The 19,695-nt window shown below is 38.3% G+C and overlaps 1 protein-coding gene across 12 annotated transcripts in view; it reads right to left on the bottom strand.

The window, feature by feature from the left end:
- Positions 1 to 19,448, bottom strand: part of LOC130673769 (titin) — an 86,915-nt gene extending 67,467 nt beyond the window's left edge. For 9 of the 12 annotated variants that reach the window (XM_057478952.1, XM_057478953.1, XM_057478954.1 and 6 more), the window contains exons 1-18: positions 19,286 to 19,448; positions 18,583 to 18,806; positions 13,707 to 13,746; positions 13,349 to 13,623; positions 12,778 to 13,154; positions 12,011 to 12,700; positions 11,696 to 11,934; positions 11,384 to 11,613; positions 10,971 to 11,114; positions 10,634 to 10,891; positions 10,417 to 10,560; positions 10,053 to 10,325; positions 8,377 to 9,981; positions 7,488 to 8,285; positions 7,270 to 7,413; positions 6,693 to 7,094; positions 6,170 to 6,571; positions 5 to 6,080 (exon numbers count right to left, since the gene is read on the bottom strand). In XM_057478952.1, the coding sequence (XP_057334935.1) occupies positions 5 to 6,080; positions 6,170 to 6,571; positions 6,693 to 7,094; positions 7,270 to 7,413; positions 7,488 to 8,285; positions 8,377 to 9,981; positions 10,053 to 10,325; positions 10,417 to 10,560; positions 10,634 to 10,891; positions 10,971 to 11,114; positions 11,384 to 11,613; positions 11,696 to 11,934; positions 12,011 to 12,700; positions 12,778 to 13,154; positions 13,349 to 13,623; positions 13,707 to 13,746; positions 18,583 to 18,806; positions 19,286 to 19,443 (12,479 nt within the window). In that variant the 5' untranslated portion in view covers positions 19,444 to 19,448. Of the gene's footprint in view, positions 1 to 4; positions 6,081 to 6,169; positions 6,572 to 6,692; positions 7,095 to 7,269; positions 7,414 to 7,487; positions 8,286 to 8,376; positions 9,982 to 10,052; positions 10,326 to 10,416; positions 10,561 to 10,633; positions 10,892 to 10,970; positions 11,115 to 11,383; positions 11,614 to 11,695; positions 11,935 to 12,010; positions 12,701 to 12,777; positions 13,155 to 13,348; positions 13,624 to 13,706; positions 13,747 to 15,685; positions 16,322 to 18,582; positions 18,807 to 19,285 lie in introns of those variants that run through there. The other 3 variants (XM_057478956.1, XM_057478957.1, XM_057478955.1) reach the window with 3 other exon arrangements.
- Positions 19,449 to 19,695: the final 247 nt, after the last annotated feature.

Genomic DNA, 19,695 nt, shown 5'->3' with positions numbered 1-19,695 from the left:
TTACACTTGCCAAGCAGCTTCCATTTCACGGATCATCTCGATACTCTTCATACCCTTAGGAAGTTGAGACTCGTAGACAATTCCAGGTTTACCAGAAGTCTTGATGATAGCTTTGGTTTCATCCATTCCATAGAGATTCGTTGCACGGCACAAGTATTCTCCACTGTCTTCTGGATAAACCCAACCGAAGTTCATAGCAACGTAACCGAAATCGTAAATTGGCTGGAATCTATTTTTATGATGCAGTGGTTTGCCATTGAAGAACCACTCGACTTTCATATTAGGATCACCTACAGGTGCTAATTGACACTCGAATTTCGCGCTGTTCATCTCTACGAGCTCAGTTTGATTCTCTATCTGGGTGACGAATCGCGGAGGCTGACGTTTCTCAGCATCATAGAGGTCATCTTCTGTTAGATGAACTTCCGAAGTGTATTTCTTGATAGTTGCTTCCATCTGCATCAATGTTTCAGATCTCTTCATACCTCTGGGCACTTGGTTTTGAAGAATAATGCTGGGTAGAGTTTTGCAGGACACTGAAGCACGTGTTGAATCTTCTCCATAATTGTTAATAGCGCGACAAACGTACTCGCCAGAGTCTTCGGGATAGACGTAAAGAATGTCCATGGATACGAATCCCATGTCGTAGACAGCGCGGTATCTGTGACCAGCTGGTATCAATTTACCGTTTCTCCACCACTCGATGCGCAGAGTCGGATCTTCCTTTGGCTCAACGCGGCATTCAAATCTCACCGGCTCAGACTCTTCGACAGTTGCTGACTGAATTTGAGTAATGAACTTTGGTGGAACACGCGGTAGTTCTTCAACAGGCGGTGGTTCACTGATAGGTCCACGTTCCAGTTCTTTCAATTTTTCTCCACTCATTCCAGATGGAAGTTGCGAGTCACAGTCAACATTTTTTTTGGACTTGCAAGTGATGGTTGCTTTGGTAGTTGTTGATCCCCATTTGTTGGTAGCACGGCAAACATATTCACCGCTGTCTCTCGCATAAGTGTAAGACATATCCAAAGATATGAATCCGAAATCATTGATCATATGAACACGAGAACCAGTTGCAAATGGTCGTCCATTATGGAACCAATCGATACGCATCGTTGGATCTCCCACAGGTTCTACGCGACAGTCAAAGTGAGTTGATTCAGACTCTTCAACTTCGATATCTTTTAATTCGACAGTAAATCTCGGAGGATTGGGTTTTTCCTCTTCAGCAAGAATTTCGTCCTTCTTGTACAAAGCTTCCTCAAGCTTCTGGATGCTCTCTGTTCCAGATTTAAAGTTTGTAGGTAATTGTGGCTCTAAAATAATACCTTGACGACCGCGTACTTGGAATTTACATGACACGGTGGCTTCTCCATGACGGTTGGTTGCTTTGCATGTGTACAGACCTGAATCTCGTTGGTAACAATTGGCTATTTCAAGAATAACGAATCCAAAGTCATGAATGGTCTTGATACGTGAACCTGCGTTAAGCGCTTTCCCGTTGTGGAACCATTCGACTCGCATACTGGAGTCATTTACCGGCAGAAGACGGCATTCGAAGTGAGCAAGAGAATTTTCGCTCAATGTCAAGTCCGATGGAGTTGTAATAAATTCAGGTGGACGTCCGGTATCATCATCGGGAATTACTTGACCTGGTTCACCTCCAAGACCTTCTAGTTCCGCAATCTTATCGATGGTACTTTCCATGCCTTTGGGTAGTTGGGATTCCAAGATGATACTTCGTTTTCCAGTGCACTTCATTGTACAACTGGTTACTGCCTCTCCGTAGTCATTGGTAGCACGGCAGCTGTATTCTCCAGAGTCTTCAGGATAAATAGGCGAAATTTCCAAGATGACAAAGCCAAAGTCGCAGAATGTACGGAAACGTGAACCAGTTTTAAGTGGTTTTCCGTTCCAGAACCACTCGACTTTTAGTCTAGGATCGTCTGTCGGCGTCAAACGTGCTTCGAAGTGAGCACTCTCGCCTTCGCGAAGTCCATCGATGTTGCTGAGAGGAACAGTAAATACTGGAGCTTTGCCACGTTCTTCAGTGATCTTTTCATCCTTCGTTTTAATCATCGAGTCTTCGAGAGTTTGAATTTTCTCAAGACCTTTCTCCATGCCCTTTGGTAACTGAGACTCTAAAATAAGACTAGCTTTGGACATGCACTTGAGAGTGGCTTTTGTCGAGTCCTCTCCGTATTTGTTGACAGCTCGGCATTCATAGACACCAGAGTTTTCTTCATAGCAGTAAAGAATGTCCAAGATGACAATACCAAAGTCGTGGAAAGTTCTATAACGATGACCATGAGGAAGTTTCTTGCCATTGTAATACCACTCAACCTTGAGGTCTGGATCAGTGACCGGAGTAAGTCGAGCTTCGAAGTGAGCTGATTGTCCTTCGACCAGTTTAGTGATGTCTGTAATTTGAGTGATGAATTTCGGTGGCTCTGCTACTGGAGTTGATGGAGCAGCTGGCTGGTCACCTCCGTAAGCTTCAAGCTCACGGATTCTTGCCAATGAGTCGGGTTGAAGAGAGTCAAGATAAACTCCGCTCTTTCCGAAACACTTGATGGTTGCTTTGGTAAAATCTTCACCGAACTTGTTACTGGCTTTGCACACATACTCTCCGCTGTCATGAGACATCACTCCAGCTATGTCCATCACGACAAATCCAAAGTCCGAGACCATCTTGAAACGTGATGAGTGTCTCAATGGCTGTCCATTGTGGAACCACTCGACCTTCATGTGAGGATCACCTACAGGAATCAGAGTACATTCGAAGTGTACTGACTGACCATCTTTCAAGCCTTCCAACGACTGAATGTGAGTTGTAAACTTGGGTTTCTGTCCTTTGGACTTGTCAACGCATTCTAGATTCACAGAAATCTCAGCTTGTCCCCATTTGTTCGTTGCTCTGCAGGAATAAGTTCCAGAGTCTTCGATCTTTGTGCCAAGAACTTCGAGAACGACCATACCAAAGGCATAGACAGTTCTAATTCTATGGCTAGCTTCTAGAGCTTTTCCGTTGTAGAACCACTCGACTACCATTGTCTGATCACCTGTTGGTGTCAGTGAAGCTTCGAAATGAGCGATCTCTCCTTCAGATAAGTTGGTCAAGGTCTCAAACTGTGATGTAAATACTGGAGGATGACCTTCTTCAGCTTCTGCTGGTTTTCCATCGGGTCTCTTCAATGACTCTTCAAGATCTTGGATTGCTTCTAATCCTTCTTTTCCTTTAGGATGCTGAGACCGTTCAATGATATTTTCCTTGGTCGAGCAGTAAATGGTTGTTGCTGTAAAAGCTTCTCCAGCTTTGTTGTAAGCTTTGCAACTATAAATTCCCGAGTCTCGATCATAGACATCAGTGAGATCTAAAGTAACGAAACCGAAGTCACTGGTCATCTTGAACCTAGATCCGTGCTCCAGAGCTTTGCCATTGAAGTACCACTCAATTTTCAAATTAGGATCGTCTTTAGGTTCAACTTGACCTTCTAGATGAAGAGGTTCAGCTTCTCCGAGTTTGAATTCTGGCTGAAGAGGTACTGTCCAAATAGGTTTGGGATATTGCGGCTCAGGAGCATCGTCAGGCCTCTTGGACTTTGATTGGAAGGCTTCATCAACCTCTTGGACTTTTTCAAGACCTGCTGGACCTTGAGGATGTTGAGTTTGAAGGTAAATATTCTGTTTGCTCGTGCATTTTAATGTTCCACTTGTCTGAGCTGATCCTTTAGAGTTCGTAGCTTTGACTGTAATCATGCCAGAGTCTTCTTCGTAAGCGTGGACTAAGTCCATGGCGACGTAGCCAAAGTCGTAGATGGTCTTGTATCTAGCACCAGTTGGCAATGCTTTGCCATTCAAGAACCACTCGATCTTCATTGTTGGGTCTTTGGAGGGCTCGACATTGCACTCAAAGTGAACGTTGTCTCCTTCAGTGCACTCTACGTTGTTCAAGTGAGTGATGAACACTGGCTCTTCGTACGTAGGCTCTGGACGTTCTGGAGTCGGAGCCATTGGTTGTTCGAGTGCATCGATCTTCGAGAGAGCGTCAGGATGAAGAGTATCTCCTAGAAGCCAGTGGCGGTCGTCGATCTTCAAACTGCAAGTGGATACAGCTTCACCAAGAAGATTTGTGGCTCTGCAGGTGTATAAAGCAGAGTCATCAGCTCTGAGACCGTTGATTGAAAGAGTTACGAGACCAAAGTCAAAGGTACTGCGTAGTCGAGTACCAGTTTGAAGTGGTACTCCATTCTTGAACCACTCGGTGCGTAAGTTTGGATCAGCTCGAGGCTCAACTTGAGCTTCTAAGTAAACATGCTGACCTTCTTGGAGTTTGTCGTAGCTCTTCAAGTGTGTAGTAAATACTGGCGCTTGTTGAGGTGTAGTATCTACAAACATCTCTGGTACTTTATTCATTTCAGCTTCTTTCAGTTGGATCTTCTGCCAAGCATCAGGTTGAATAGCATCCTTTTCAATGGCTGAACGTGCTTTAACTTTCAGTGAAATTGATGACACAGCTTCACCGGCGTTGTTGATAGCTTTGCATGAGTAGACACCCGAGTCTTCTGAAATTACTTTCAAAATGTCTAGGGTAACAAAACCAAAATCGTGGCTGACGTGGTAGCGAGAACCCATTTTAAGTTCTACGCCATTCACATACCACTCGAATCTTAAACTCGGATCACCGACTGGTACAACTCGGCATTCGTAGCGAGCAACTTGACCTTCCCAGAGTTCGTTGGGTCCTGTAAGAAGTTGTGTAAATATCGGTTTGTCGAAGACTTTGTCTGGTTCGTCAGCACGTCCGGGTTTATCGGCTTCCAACTGAGCAATTCGTTTCTGAGCTTCAGGGTGTTGACTTTCCAATTGGATACTTGCTTTAGTTTTTACTTTCATTGATGCAGTAGTGACAGCTTCACCAAGTGGATTAGAAGCTCGGCACATGTACACGCCATCGTCTTCATCACGAACATGTTTTATGTCCAATGATACGTATCCAAAGTCATGGACTTTAGTAATTCGAGAACTATCTCCAAGTGGTTTTTCATTTCTGAACCATTCTACCTTCAATGTCGGATCACCAACTGGGATGAGACGGCATTCGAAGTGCGCAGTTTCTCCTTCCGGTACAGCGTCGATATTTTGAAGCGGTTGAGTGAATACTGGACGTTGTCTAGTCACTGGTTCAGATACTTCGGGACGTTTCCATGGTTGAGCAGACTCCAATTCACGGATCTTGTCCAATCCTTCTGGACGTTGTGTATCCATGATAATACTCTCGCGTGGAATGACTTTCAAACTGATAGTAGAAGTACATTGACCAAGAGCGTTGATAGCTTTGACGGAATATTCACCAGCATCTTCTGGTACTCCATGAGTAATGTCCAATGCGACATAACCAAAGTCAAAGGTCACATGGAAACGTGAAGCTGATGGTAATGGCTTGCCATTGTGATAGAATTCAATTCGGAGATTTGCGTCATGCAGAGGTTCTACTTGACACTCAAAGTGTGCCGTCTGTCCTTCATAAATTTCCGTGGTACCGCGTAACTCTGTAACAAATCGCGGTGGGAATACTGGCGGCTCTTCAACTTCAAGTCGAGCTGGATGTCCTTGAGCTTCAAGTTCACGGATTTTTTCCAATCCATCTGGATGCTGAGTGTCAAAGAGAATGCTACGACGTGAGCCAACACGAATTGTACAAGTATTGACAGCTTCTCCAGCGAGATTCGTTGCTTTGCACATGTAGGTACCAGAGTCCTCAGAATAAGCGTAGAGAATATCCAATGCGACGTAACCAAAGTCATGAGTCGTACGGAAACGATGTCCAGTTCTAACCGCTTTGCCATTGACAAACCACTCGATCTTGAGGTTCGGATCGTTGATAGGCTCAACTCTGCACTCAAGGTGAGCGTGCTCAGCTTCTTTAAGATGATCCAAGTTGCTCAACGCAGTCAGGAACACTGGCTTCTGATAGATAACTTCTTTCTCAGCAACTTCTTTTACTTCAACGGTCTCTAACTTACGGATTTGTTCTAGACGCTGAGCATCCAGAGTTTCCAGATACAAACCTTGTTTAGCTAAAGAAAAAAAATGATAAAATAAATTTATTTATTACAAGTTTACAATTTTCTAATTAGTAATTTTAATAAGTTTGATGTCTGCTTACAATCAACACTGATGACACAAGTGGTAACAGCTTCTCCAACGGCATTCTTAGCTTTACACATATAAGTACCAGAGTCTTCAGGATAAGCATAAAGAATATCCAGAGCGACGTAACCAAAGTCGTAAGTTGTTTTGAATTTATGACCCTGTGGAATTGGATTTCCATCTCTGTACCACTCTACGACCATGGTAGGATCGTTGACTGGAGTCAATGTCGCTTCTAAATGAGCACTCTTGCCCTCAGGCAAGTGCTCGATGTTCTTCAAAGGTCTTCCGAATTTGGGTTTCTCTGCGACAAATGACTCGTCGCGCTCAATTCGCTTGAATCGCGAGTCATCTTCCAAGTACTGAATCTTCTTCAAAGCGCTTTCGTGCTGAGTCTCATTTATGATGGAAGCTCGAGCTAAGAACAAGACGATCATTAAGATAATTGATTTAGATAAATAGATTTAACATAATAAATAAGTAAAACAAAGCACAGTCTTTGTTGTTCGAATGTGTGATGTTGTTTGTTGTGGACTTACATTTAACAGAAAGCTCAATAGAGCTCTGAGCCGAGCCAAGTCTATTGGTGGCTTTGCAAGTGTACGTGCCGGAATCTTCAGCATAGACAGTCAAAACGTCTAAAGCCGCGAATCCAAAGTCACATGTTGTTCTGTATCTGTGTCCTGTGGAAAGTGGTTGTCCATTATGGAACCACTCGACTTTCATGGTAGCATCGGGATAGGGTTCAATACGGCACTCATAGTGTGCGCTTTGCCCTTCAACTAAACTCGTTGGACCGTTCAGTTTAACTGTGAAACGCGGCTTTTCTTTAACAAGAACTTCTTCTTCCTCGCGACGTTGATATCTGCTTGAGTCTTCCAGAGCCTGGATCTTTGTCAATGCGGTCTCGTGTTGCGACTCAAGCTGCAGAGCTGCTTTGGCTGTTTGATGGACAAAAAATGCGTGTAATAAAAAAATTTATAAGCTCAGGGGAATAAACACTTAAGTGTAATTTACTGAAAGCCCGGAAAATTGATTACGAATTATCATTATTGTTTCAGAATCAATGAGTAATTGAATAGTGGGTTCAAATCATGTCAACAGAATACCACTTACATTGAACGAATAGCGTTGCAGATGTCACTGCTTCTCCTAGATCATTAATAGCTCTGCAGGTGTAAGTACCAGAGTCTTCTGGGTTGACATATTTCATATTGAGAGCGACGTATCCAAAGTCGTGCATTGTTGTTACGCGATTAGCTAAATAAATTAATTAGTTAATTAATTGAATAGTTAATTAATTAATTCAATGTTTAAAAATTTAAAAAACTTACAAGCTTCGATAGGAACACCATTGCGAAGCCACTCAACCTTGAGATGAGCATCTCCAACAGGAATAACTCGGGCTTCAAAGTGAGCTGCTTGATTCTCAGCAACACGGAGATCTTTGATCGGCATAGTGAAGACTGGAGCCTGAGATACAGTTTCTTCTTGCACCTGCTTGCGTTGGTATCTTGAGTGGTCTTCAAGTTGGTGGAGACGTTGCAAGACTTCTTCGCGTTGGGACTCCATGTAGATTGACTTCTTTGAGTGCACGACAGCTGTTGCTGAAGTGATTGCTTCGCCGATGGCATTTTTAGCGCGACAAGTATAAGTGCCAGCGTCTTCTGGGTACGCGTACATGATGTCCAGTGCGACGAAACCGAAACTATTGGTCTCGACAAAGCGCGAACCAGCTTTAACTGGTATGTTGTTGTGGAACCACTCGACTTTCATAGTCGAATCGGAAACGGGAATTAAACGGCAGTCAAAGTGCGCGCGTTGGCCTTCTTTTATTTCGACACTCTTCAAAGATGTAGTGAAGATTGGAGCTTGGGTTGTTGTTTCTTCAATTACTTCGCGTCGGCGATGTTTGTTCCGGTCTTCTAGATAGTGGATTTGCTCAAGACCCGTTTCATTTTGAGTGTTGGTGAGGACTTGAGCTGTTGAACGACAGCTTAAAATACAGCTGACTTCGTCACTGCCGACTAAATTTACTGCGCGACAGGTGTATTTACCGGAGTCTTCGACAATCAGATCGGTCACATCGAGTGCAACGTAACCGAAGTCATGAATGGGACGGAAACGGTGTCCTAAAAATAAATATAAGCATAAATATCAGTTTGAAAAACTAAAACTATAATTACAATTATAATGATGAATTAAAAAAAAATATAACTGTACCTATTGTGACCGGACGTCCATTTTTGAACCACTCCACCTTCAAGTTTGAGTCTGTTACAGGCTCGAGCTTGCACTCGAAGTGTGCATATTGTCCTTCAAGAAGATTCTCTTGATTTTTCGGAGTAGTTACAAATTTAGGTTTTACATTAACAACTTCATCAATGAGTTCCTTTCTTTTATAACGCGAAGCATCTTCGAGGTATTGAATTCGTTCCAATCCTTCAGGATGTTGAGACTCGAGTATCAAATCTTTTTTAGCGTGAACGCGAACAGAACCGGAAGTTACTGCTTCTCCGAGTTGATTACGTGCCTGACATGTGTAAACACCCGAGTCTTCTGGGTAGACACCAAGAATATCTAGGGCTACGTAATCAAATTCGTAAGAAGGTCTGAAGCGGTGGCCAGTAGTGACAGGTAATCCGTTGACGAACCACTCGACTCTCATGGTCGAGTCTCCAACGGGTTGTAAGCGACATTCAAGATGGACGTTGGTCAACTCAACCGTCTCGATGTTGTGAAGTGGCCGAGTAAATTGCGGAGCCTGGACTACAGTAACGTCTTCTTGTATATGTCTTCGGTATTTAGATGAATCTTCCAGCATTTGAATTTGTTCAAGAGACTGTTCGTTCTGAGATTCAGTGACGACGTCAGATCTACCAATTACTCTGACGCATGCAGAAGTGTGCGCAGATCCAAGATGATTAGTGGCTCTGACAGTGTATTCTCCAGAGTCCAGCACAGTTGTGTGGACGATATCCAGAGCAACAAATCCAAAGTCATAGTAAGTCTTGAATCTAGAACCCACAGTAACAGGGCGGCCATTTTGGAACCACTCGACACGCATAGTAGGATCTCCCATAGGTTCCAAACGACATTCAAGATGAATATTCTTGCCTTCACTGACAGGTTTAGGGTCACTCAGTGGCTGAACAAAGATCGGTTTTGACTTGGAGATCTCTTCAATATGATATTGCGGCTCAACAAATCTAGATTCTTCAAGACGCTGAGTCTTTTCGTAAGCTCCGCGATGCATGCTGGTGGTATCAATGCCAGAGCGAGTTTCAACAACCATAGTAGCTTGGAGACGAGCTTCTCCAAGTGCATTTCTAGCGATGACAGTGTAAGTACCAGCGTCTTCAGAACGAACTTGAAGAATGTCAATGGAGACATAGCCAAAATCGTGATAAGTTTGGATTCTATTAGCAGCGGTGATGGGCTTTCCATTGTGATACCACTCAATTACCATCGACAAATCGCTCTGTGGTTCAACTCGAGCTTCGAAGTGAGCCCTCTGTCCTTCAACGATCTTGTTGGTTCCCTTCAACGGTCCCAGGAACCGAGGCTTCTGCGTTACCTGGGTTTGTTCCGATATCTGCCGTTGATAACGACTTGAATCCTCAAGACTCTGGATCTTTTGAAGACCTTGTGGATGTTGACTGTCGTAAATAATGTCGTTCTTACTTATTACACTCATCTGAGCCATTGTTTGGGCTTCACCGACGCTATTGTACGCACGACAAGTATAGATACCGACGTCGTGAATTGTTACGTATTTCAGGGTTAAGGCGACGTATCCAAAGTTGAAGAAAGTTGTGATTCTTGAACCTTTAAATAAGCAAATTAAATGATTTAAGATAACGAACAGGTGAGTTGATACGATAGAAAACAAAACTTACTGGCTTCAACAGGGCGTCCATCCTTGAGCCATTCAACACGAAGATTAGAATCACCCACAGGCTCTAAGCGGGCCTCAAAGTGAGCGAAACCACCTTCGCGAATGTTTATCTGATCTTTAATTGGTGATTTAAATTCCGGTGGACTCGTTGGTTCTGGCTCTTCTCTAACATACTTTTGATGCATAGCTTGTTGATATGCCTCCAATTCTTCAGCAGCCTCAATATACTTTTGCTGTTCAGGTATTCCAAGGTCTGCTGTTACGCTAGTGCGTGCTATCATTATAAAGTCCATTAATTATATACATTGTAGAGTAATTGAAGAATAAATTGTTAGCTCATGGGTATATATTGAATAATTGCATACCAAAGACACGAAGAGATGCAGTGCTTATTGCTTCTCCCATACGATTCACAGCTCTGACAGTATAAGAACCGGCATCTTCAGCCCGTAGGTGCATTATATTAAGCGAGACGTATCCGAAGTTGAAGATTGTCGTAATTCTTGAACCTTTAAATAAATAAAAAATACGTTTATAATATTTAATAATAAACATATTTATTTATAGATAAATAATTCTTACTAGCTGTGATTGGTCTTCCATCTTTATACCACTCAACTTTCATAGTGGGGTCACTGACAGGAGTAAGTTGAGCTTCAAAATGAGCATTACGGCCCTCTTGAAGCTCACCGAGCTCCTGAAGTGGACGAATGAAGACCGGACGTTGGGATGATTGATCTTCAATGCTCTCTTGTCTTTGGTATTTTGAGTAATCCTCAAGCTGTTGTATGTATCGTAGGCTGTCTGGATGTTGACTTGTTTGTTCAATTGTTGCACGTGCTGATAAATTGAATAATTGTTATCGAAGTTGTAAATAAATTATTACAAAAATTAATTACGAATGAATATTTATACTTACGTGTAACACTGAGGACAGCGCGAGATTCAGCGACTCCAGTTGAACTGACAACACGGCAAACATATTCACCGCTGTCGTGGAGTACCACGCTGATCAAGTCCAGAGAGATAAAACCAAAACGGAAGAGTGAAGTTGCTCGAGAACCTAATTACAAATTAAAACAATTTTTTAAATCCAAATTTTAATATATGTAGGGTAGAAAAATACTTTATTTTAATTAATTAAAAAGTATAAAATAAAGTTTCAATTTTAATAGTGGGGTAAAAGTATTTTGGAACAGATTTAAAAAATTAATTGTGTTACTGCATCTTCTACAAATTATTTAATTAAAATTTTTCACGTGTCCAAAACTGAGCCTAAAATATTACCTCTACCCTATATGCATTTTTTGAATAATTTAAAGTGATGCTTACTGGCTTCTAAAACTCTTCCATTGATGTACCACTCGACCCTCATAGTTGGGTCGCCCACCGGTTCGATTCTGGCCTCGAAGTGTATGCGTCCACCCTCGATTTGGTGAACATCTCGTAGTGGAACGATAAATCTCGGAGGTGGATAAATCCTGTCTTCCTCAGCGGGAGGTAAGTAAGGCTTAGCACGTTCCACGTGTCTCAGATAAATCACTTCAGGACCAGGCGCAGGTCTGTACACAATACACAGCAAACGACAACAATAAAACAATTTATCAAACGCAATATTATAAAATAAAATGAATATTAAATTACTCTGGTTCGATGACTTTAGTCGGTCGGGGTAAATTCAGGCGTCTTGGTTCAGGGGTCGCTCCTTTAGGTGTTTCAACAAAGAGCCGGGCACGAGTCGCTGTAGATCCAGCGATATTCTGAGCAGTACATTGGTACCAAGCTGCATCAGTGTATTTTGCGTAGGGGATATCCAATGTTGATGCTCCACTGCTGTCTGCTGTAATGCGGACGTCAGGACCAGGAGCTAGCGGCACGCCATCCTTCATAATTACAAACAAATTACTATCAGTTTAAATACAACATTAATTGAGTAAATAATAAATCACTCGGGTCTACCTTTTGCCAGGATATGCGTGGTATCGGTGTACCGACAGCTCGAGCATTAAAAACAACCGGCTCTCCTTCTTTGACATTAGTCGTGGTGAATCTTTCGACAAACTTCGGGGCTACCACTTGTTCCTTCTCAATGACATTAAGATTACACTGAAATGAGGTCTCACCGGCTTTATTCTTAGCAACACACGTAACAGTACCAGCATCAGATCGTGTCACATTGGTAATCATCAATGAATTATTGCCGCTTTCATTAACAAGAATTTTGTGTGTTGCATCGTTGACAACTGGATAACCATTGATGTACCATGTCACTTCTGGATAAGGACGTCCAGTAACACGACAATCAAACCTTGTCATTTTACCCTCTGTTACTTCACGATCTGCGCAAGTGCGAACGAAATTTGGCGGCAGGGCTTTACCGGCTTCTGGAGTTGTTTCTACTGTTTCAACAGTTTTTATTACTTCTCTTTGAATATACTGCGGCTGTGCATGATCTACTTGATCAACTTGTTCAATTGCTAAGTAAGCAGATGACACTGTACACCCTTGTGGATTTTCTGCTAATAGTGTGTAGTGTCCGCTGTCATCTTGATTCGTTCCTCTGATACGCAAAGTTGCTTGTTGATTTGAATGAACTGTTTCTATACGCTGAGAGTCGCGGACTCTTTGCCCATCTTTAAACCACGTTGTCTGTAATTAAATATATATATTTAATATTCTAATACTTAAAGAAACAGTAATTTATGACAGTAATAAAATTATTTTACCCTGGATTTGGGATTGCCGGATATTTTGGCAGTAAAAACAGCATCGGAACCCTCAACAAGTTTTGAATTTCTCGGCTTCTGACTTATTTGTGGAGGCGCAACAGGACCTAAGCTACGATCTAATGTTGTTGATACTTGAGAATCTGCTTCACCGACGTAACGACGTGTCACAGACTCACGGAATTCAGTTTCGCGCAACAATCTGTACTCAAATGTATCGACTTTAAATTCTTCGGTGGTAATTGTCGTGGTTGTTGAGCCATTGACATAACGTTTGTCAATAGTCTGCGAGTAACGTTGCTGGTAATCTTTGTATCCTTGTTTTGGTGGTGGACCAAAGCCTTCAGGTTGAATGTATACCGAGCAAATAGCTTCACCTATTAAATTTAATTATCAATATTAATCATTTTTACTATAGGTAACAGACCCAGTACCCGATCAGGGAACTAGTATCCGATCATTCATGTATTTGTATATCTATATTTACTAACTTTTACTAAATGTTGATTTACAAATACATGGAGTGATCGAGTACTAGTTGCCTGCGAAAAAAAATTCACTTAATAATTACCATATTGATTTCGCGCATTACAAGTATATTCTCCTTCATCACCAGGGCCAATTTGATTTATTTGTAATGTAACATTTCCAGTATTTTCATCATACGACATTCTAATTTTCTGTGATTCTCTTAATGGAGCACCTTTATGTGTCCATGAAACACTAGGTTTCGGATTTCCGCGTACTCTTCCATCAAAAATAGCGTTACCACCTTGCGCGAACCTTGCATTTTTAAATATCTGCTCAAATATCGGCGGCGAGGGATCTCCGGGCCTTCCAGTAAATCTAAAAAAATTAATGAACAATAAAAATAAAACTATCATCGCGGCTATAATTAAAAAATAAATCATCAGAAATATGACACTCACACTGGTGCTGGTGATGTTGTCATTACCAACTCCCCTTGCACTGTAAAAAAAAAATCAAGTTATTTATAATATAATAAAATAAAACTTAGACATAATGACGATAGTTTTTAATTCGCCCACGTTACGCCCGATGAATGTAATGACAAAGTTTTCATATTAACTCGCTGTTTCGCTGGTCCAAGTAGTAATTAAGTAAAATTACACAGGCTTACATACAATAAATGAGATATCTACTGAGAAATTAGGCCGTGCCCACAGTTCTGAGCAAGGGAGAGACAATATTCTCTATCTAGCTGACCTCGGTTTTTAAATTTTTACTACTCCTCCATAGTCTAAACAATCTTAATCCAATGACTTGACTAGGAAATGATATTCCTGATTTTAATTATATATAAAATTAGAGTATTAGCTAGAGGGTATTAATAAACCATGAGGTATTTATATAATTTTAATTACACTAGTCAAAAAATAGTTGACAGCTTGAATAATCTAGATTAATGGGAATATATAGAGTATAAATGCATATTTTCTCGATGACCATCATTTCAGGTTCGTGTGTATAAAATCGTAGAAGCAATAGGGATCTCAGTTGGTGGAGTGCGGGGATAATGGGAAGACTATTTTTGTGCGGGACGAGATCGCGTTACCGGGACCCATTTTAGGAGCAACTATCTTTACGCGCGGGCGCTCTACCCGAGTCATGATGTGGCTCTCGTCTCATTTCTTCATCTCTTTTTCTTATTGTTATTATTATTATTCTTATTCTCATATTAATTCTGTCTGTACCACAACAACTTGACATAATTATGGTTTTTATAAATTTAAAAATTCAAAAATATTCAAATAATTTTTTTAAATTTGCGGAGGATTAAGACGAAATAATATTACGCAAAATAATTTAGTCACTGACCAAAATAACATTTACGAGTCATGATTAAAAATTCTATTTCATGTGTTTATCTTTGCCAATTATTTTTATTTATTATTTTTATTCCTTCCTGTTATTTTGCCCCACTATCTCAATTCAGTTTTCTCTTTTTTTTTACTTTATTTATTATTTACTACCGTTCATTGACGGTCGATTGATCAGCTGATAGATGAGATATAAATATATGGAGTGTTTTTATAAATTATTCAATGAACTATTGATTTTTTTTTCAAATTCTTCATAATGATGACTCTGTTTTATAAGAATTGAATATTTGCGATAACTGCAAATTTAATTATTTAGCAATAGTTTGTTTTCTAGCAGTTTATCAACACCAATTTTAACGGTGGCATTAATACTTGACACATAAAACACTATTTGTTTGTGACATTAACGACATTTGGCAAGGAAATAGATATATCTAACGTGTTAAAGCGTAATAGTATTTGGCAGAGTCATGGTTTTGTACATTATCTTTAAAATACTTTGACATTTTATTTAGTAAAAAATTTTTCTCAAATCCTAAATCAACTATTTTATGTTTTCATCTCACAGTTTTATCTTTAGACTTAAACAAAATAATTTCCACTATTTATAAAAATTATTTCCGTGCGCTCGTGCTAAAAATACTTAAGAAAAATATTTCATTTAAATTTTTGACAGCTGAGCCTTTGATTTTTGGTAGTAAATTGAGGAAAAAAACAGCCGTAAGCTTAGAAAGGATTTTTTTAAAACCGGGCACGGACGTAGAAACGATCTATCTTTAGTTGAAGATGGAGAGGCACGCGTTGGGGCTCTCGCACAAAAATAGAATCTCGGCAAACGAGAGCAGCGGAATAAATTTTTCAACACGAATAATTATATAAAGTAATATAACTATTGATTTTAAATGATATAATAATGAGGATAATAATAAAAAATTTTAATATTAATAATAAAAAATTAATCGATAAAAATTAAAGAGGAGAGACAGTTTGAAAAGTGTAATAACTAATGGATAATTTTATCTCGCGTTAATTTATAAAATCCACATATGTCTTCAGCAACCGACCTCTTTGCTGAGTAGTAATTTGTTGTCTTGTAATCTGTCGTTCACTTCTATGCTGACTATATTGTTGCTGCATCGTAGACATTTGTTGCTGTTGCAATTGTTGTTGCTGTTGCTGTTGCTGATTTTGCGACGTTTGTCGCTTCATTTTAAAGCCGTTTGCGTTCCCAACCAGATGATATTGATAATTATAAAGTAAACCGGTATACAAAATCACTTAATTCCTCTTCCTATAATAAATATTTACTCTATAGCACCCACAATTAAATCACAGAAGCGTAACCAATTGCACTGTATTAATTTTTTTTTTTTAAATTACCTATTCCTTTTTTTTATATTATTTTTAAATAATAAAAATATCGTTATCGCGTATCAGTAATTCGTTAATTAATAAATAAATAAATAAATAATAAAAATCGCCTGTATTTCGTTTTTTCAATTGCCTGCCACAATTTCATTTGAATTTATTGATAAAAATATGTTGATTTTTTAAATAAACAAATATTTATTTTTATTTTATTATTATTATTTTTTTTTTTATTCGCAAAGCGTCAAGTCATTATAATCGAAAAACTTCCCCGAGACACTTTAAACCAAGACGTCGATCGAATGCGAATTGCGAGTAAGCCGGTAGCGGGATACGTTGCTCCGAAGAGACGATCTCTCCTACTCGTCGACGTGAGAGAGCCGGGTTAGTAGTAGGGGTAATTTCTTCAATCCCTCAGTACTCTTCATGTTCTTCATGAAATAGAAAAGAACAAGAAGAAGAAGAAGATGTAAAAGAAGAACATTAACAAGATGAAAAAGAACTTACAAATATATGGGAGATAAGAATTAAAATAAATGTAAGAGAGAGAAGAAATAATTAAAAATAATATGATTTTGTAGTACGGATATCGCACTTTTTTTTACTCTGTTTTTTCGTGCTATTTCTTTTTGTTTAGATAATTACGTATTGAAATTATCGAACAACGGAGCAAAATACCTCAGACATTCATTCACAAATTAATTTTCTGGTTCTTTATCTTAAAGTGCCCACGCGTGCACGCATTTCCCGTCTCACTTCCTTTCCCGCCAAGAGTTTTGTCATCCCTCGACGATTCGCTTATACGTTTTGTATACAATCTCTTTACTCTCTTTATCTACCTTTTCTTATAAACCTTTACTATAAAACTCTGTGCCATTATATATTTTTTATTTTATTTATCTTTCTTCCTTATACTTATAATATGTATATATATATATATATATATATATATATATATATATATATATATATATATATATATATATATATATATAAAGGCCGTGTAAAATGTTAAAATGTGCTCTTGTCTGTTTGTTACATTCACCGTAAAGAGGAAGGAAGAAGAAAATTCATGGCGTGCGTGCCTGCATGAACGCGTACGACCGCACGCTCGTTTATTCCATGCTGGAGAAACATACACCTACGTCTTCTTGTCTTGTCTTCGTATGTAAAAACCTCACACTCATGTATTACCGTTGCATCTTTATATACTTACAAAGATTTATAAAAATTTTATATACATAAATACGATAAAAGAGAGAAATTTGGCCGATTTATTTACTCAAGTTTCATCGCCAAAAATGTACAATGTACTTTTCCAACGTTTCACATTTGCCCTCTGTATAATAAATATTAAATACTTAATGACTTTGAATCATTTTTTAAATTTATTATTATTTTATACTGATGTAATTATTAACATGTACTACAAGACTTGCAATTAATGTTTTAAATTACTCTACGGATCGTAAATTGTCGGTTCACAGTAACTCCTCCTTCACTTGTGTGTAAATTAGATCACGTTTTTTTTTTTTATTTAAAAAAAAAAGTCTTAGTTTTTAAAACCTATTTATCATTTTTTTTTTTACAGCAAATCTGGTTAGTCAGGTTAATTGTTATAATGGGTATAATGACTCTCGTTATATGGAAGACGAGAAATCAAAATGTGTGCGGCAGTAGGTCAAAGTGAACCTCCGATCTCGTAATTTCATCCAAACAATTCAATAATAACACAATGCTAAGTTTCGCATTTCATTACGTGGAGGATTCACGTTACGTTTATTATAATATAACTTGCACAATATATATAATATATGTATTAACTTGTTGGCGTAGTGTATTAAATAAGCCGTATGATGATACAGTTAAAAGGAAAAAAAATTAGATAGGCAATTAAATGGACGATGAATTTTGATTTAAAAATTTATAAATTTAACTATTTAATCTCATTAAATAAAGCCAAGGTAACAATTACGCTTAATTGAATTTCCCAAATTTATTATTGAGGTGTCGAGTGAATAATCCTCTGTCTCAAGGTAACATTTACTTTAGTGACGCTCTAACTATTTCTGAGACCGTTCACTATGCGTACACTAATATATTCAAAGAAGAAGAGTCATCGTGAAAATTCTTCTTCTATTTCTTCTACTTTGTCTATCTCTCATAAAATTTATCTCGAGTATAACGAATTGAATTTTAGTTACAGTACTTAAATCATCTCGAGCTGTACTCTTTTGTATTCTTATATATAATTTATCTATATAACCATATATAAATATCATTTGCTTAACGGGTGGTTATGGCGTGTCAATCTATGCTACTTTACTCAACAAATAATTTAAATTTATTTATTTTTACTAACGAGAGTATCTCAACCCATATACATTTCATTCTACTTCTCACTTTTATTTTTCACTCTCATCTTCAATCTGATCCTTTACTTGTTCTAATAATAAACCCGAGTATTAAAGAAGTAAAATAATATAAAATACAAGAAAATAATTGTAACTTAACTTTACGATGGTAATAAATTATTTAATTTACTGTACAATAATTATTTATAAAATCCCAAGGACTTGGGTAATTTTATTACCTGGTAATTTAAAGTGACGGAAAAATTCTGGACTACTGAAACTTTCATATGTAATTTTATTTGTCGAATAAAACTCTGGATAACTGTAATCAACGTCACTGTATGCTTCTAAACGTCTTGTTATCTCTTCGTAATTACTTTGCGATGTATCTTCACTATCAATGTCTTCTTGTTCGTACGATTCTTGAATTTCACTTCCATAACTACGGTCCTTGTCATTAAATCTAGTTTTGAATAATTCCATGATAATTTTAAATAATGAAAATAAATATGATTATTATTTTGCTGGGGTATATAGTAAAAAAGGATTCGTCAAAATCAACATTCATCATGTATAAAACGAACGTTTTACACTTATTTATATGTTACTTTAACATGTTGTGAGTGTTAACAAAAAGTTACACACGTATACGTTAAAAATAAAAATTTTCCGAGAATTTTTTTGTGATGGTCGACATTATTATCAACATATTTTGTGTCTTGATTTGATAGTACCATATAAAAAGTGTTACTCTCGAATAAAATGACATTTTTGTGTGTTAAAAAATCAATCGATTGCGACAGTTCAGACAAGATAAATACTGTGTGTTAAATTGACACACAAAAGTGTTAAAAATTCAACACTTAGAAATTCAACACACGTTTTTTTTACACTGACGATTCGTTTTTTACTGTATAATATGAAAAAAATGACAATGTTTACCTATTATTTTTAGCTTCTTCTATTTTTAAAAAATTAGCCTCATAATTTCGTAAAATATTTAATGAGTTTCCTATTGACGTGAAAATATTACTCAAAGTGACATATTTAGAACCGTCCGGTGATGTCTCAGTTGAGTCTCGATTCCACCGGTGATTCATACATATTTCTGAAATGTATTTCATTTAAATAATTATTTATTCATCCTTCTTAATTTGATTAATTACTAATAACTAATAATAGCTACAAAAAAAACTATATTTAACCAAATGAAAAATACACAATCGTTATGTTGTTGGCATACATTTCTTGCGATAATTTCGCCGATGAAATTTCTATTTTGGTTTCATTCGCGCCTCCCACAATGTCCCGACCTCCTAGTGTGCGTGTGATTCGTAATCGTTTCAAAAATA

This window comes from Microplitis mediator, chromosome 8 (genome assembly GCF_029852145.1).
Source record: "Microplitis mediator isolate UGA2020A chromosome 8, iyMicMedi2.1, whole genome shotgun sequence".
NCBI lineage: Eukaryota > Metazoa > Arthropoda > Insecta > Hymenoptera > Braconidae > Microplitis > Microplitis mediator.
Note: the sequence above shows the minus strand (reverse complement) of the source record. Positions and strands in the feature narration are given on the sequence as shown.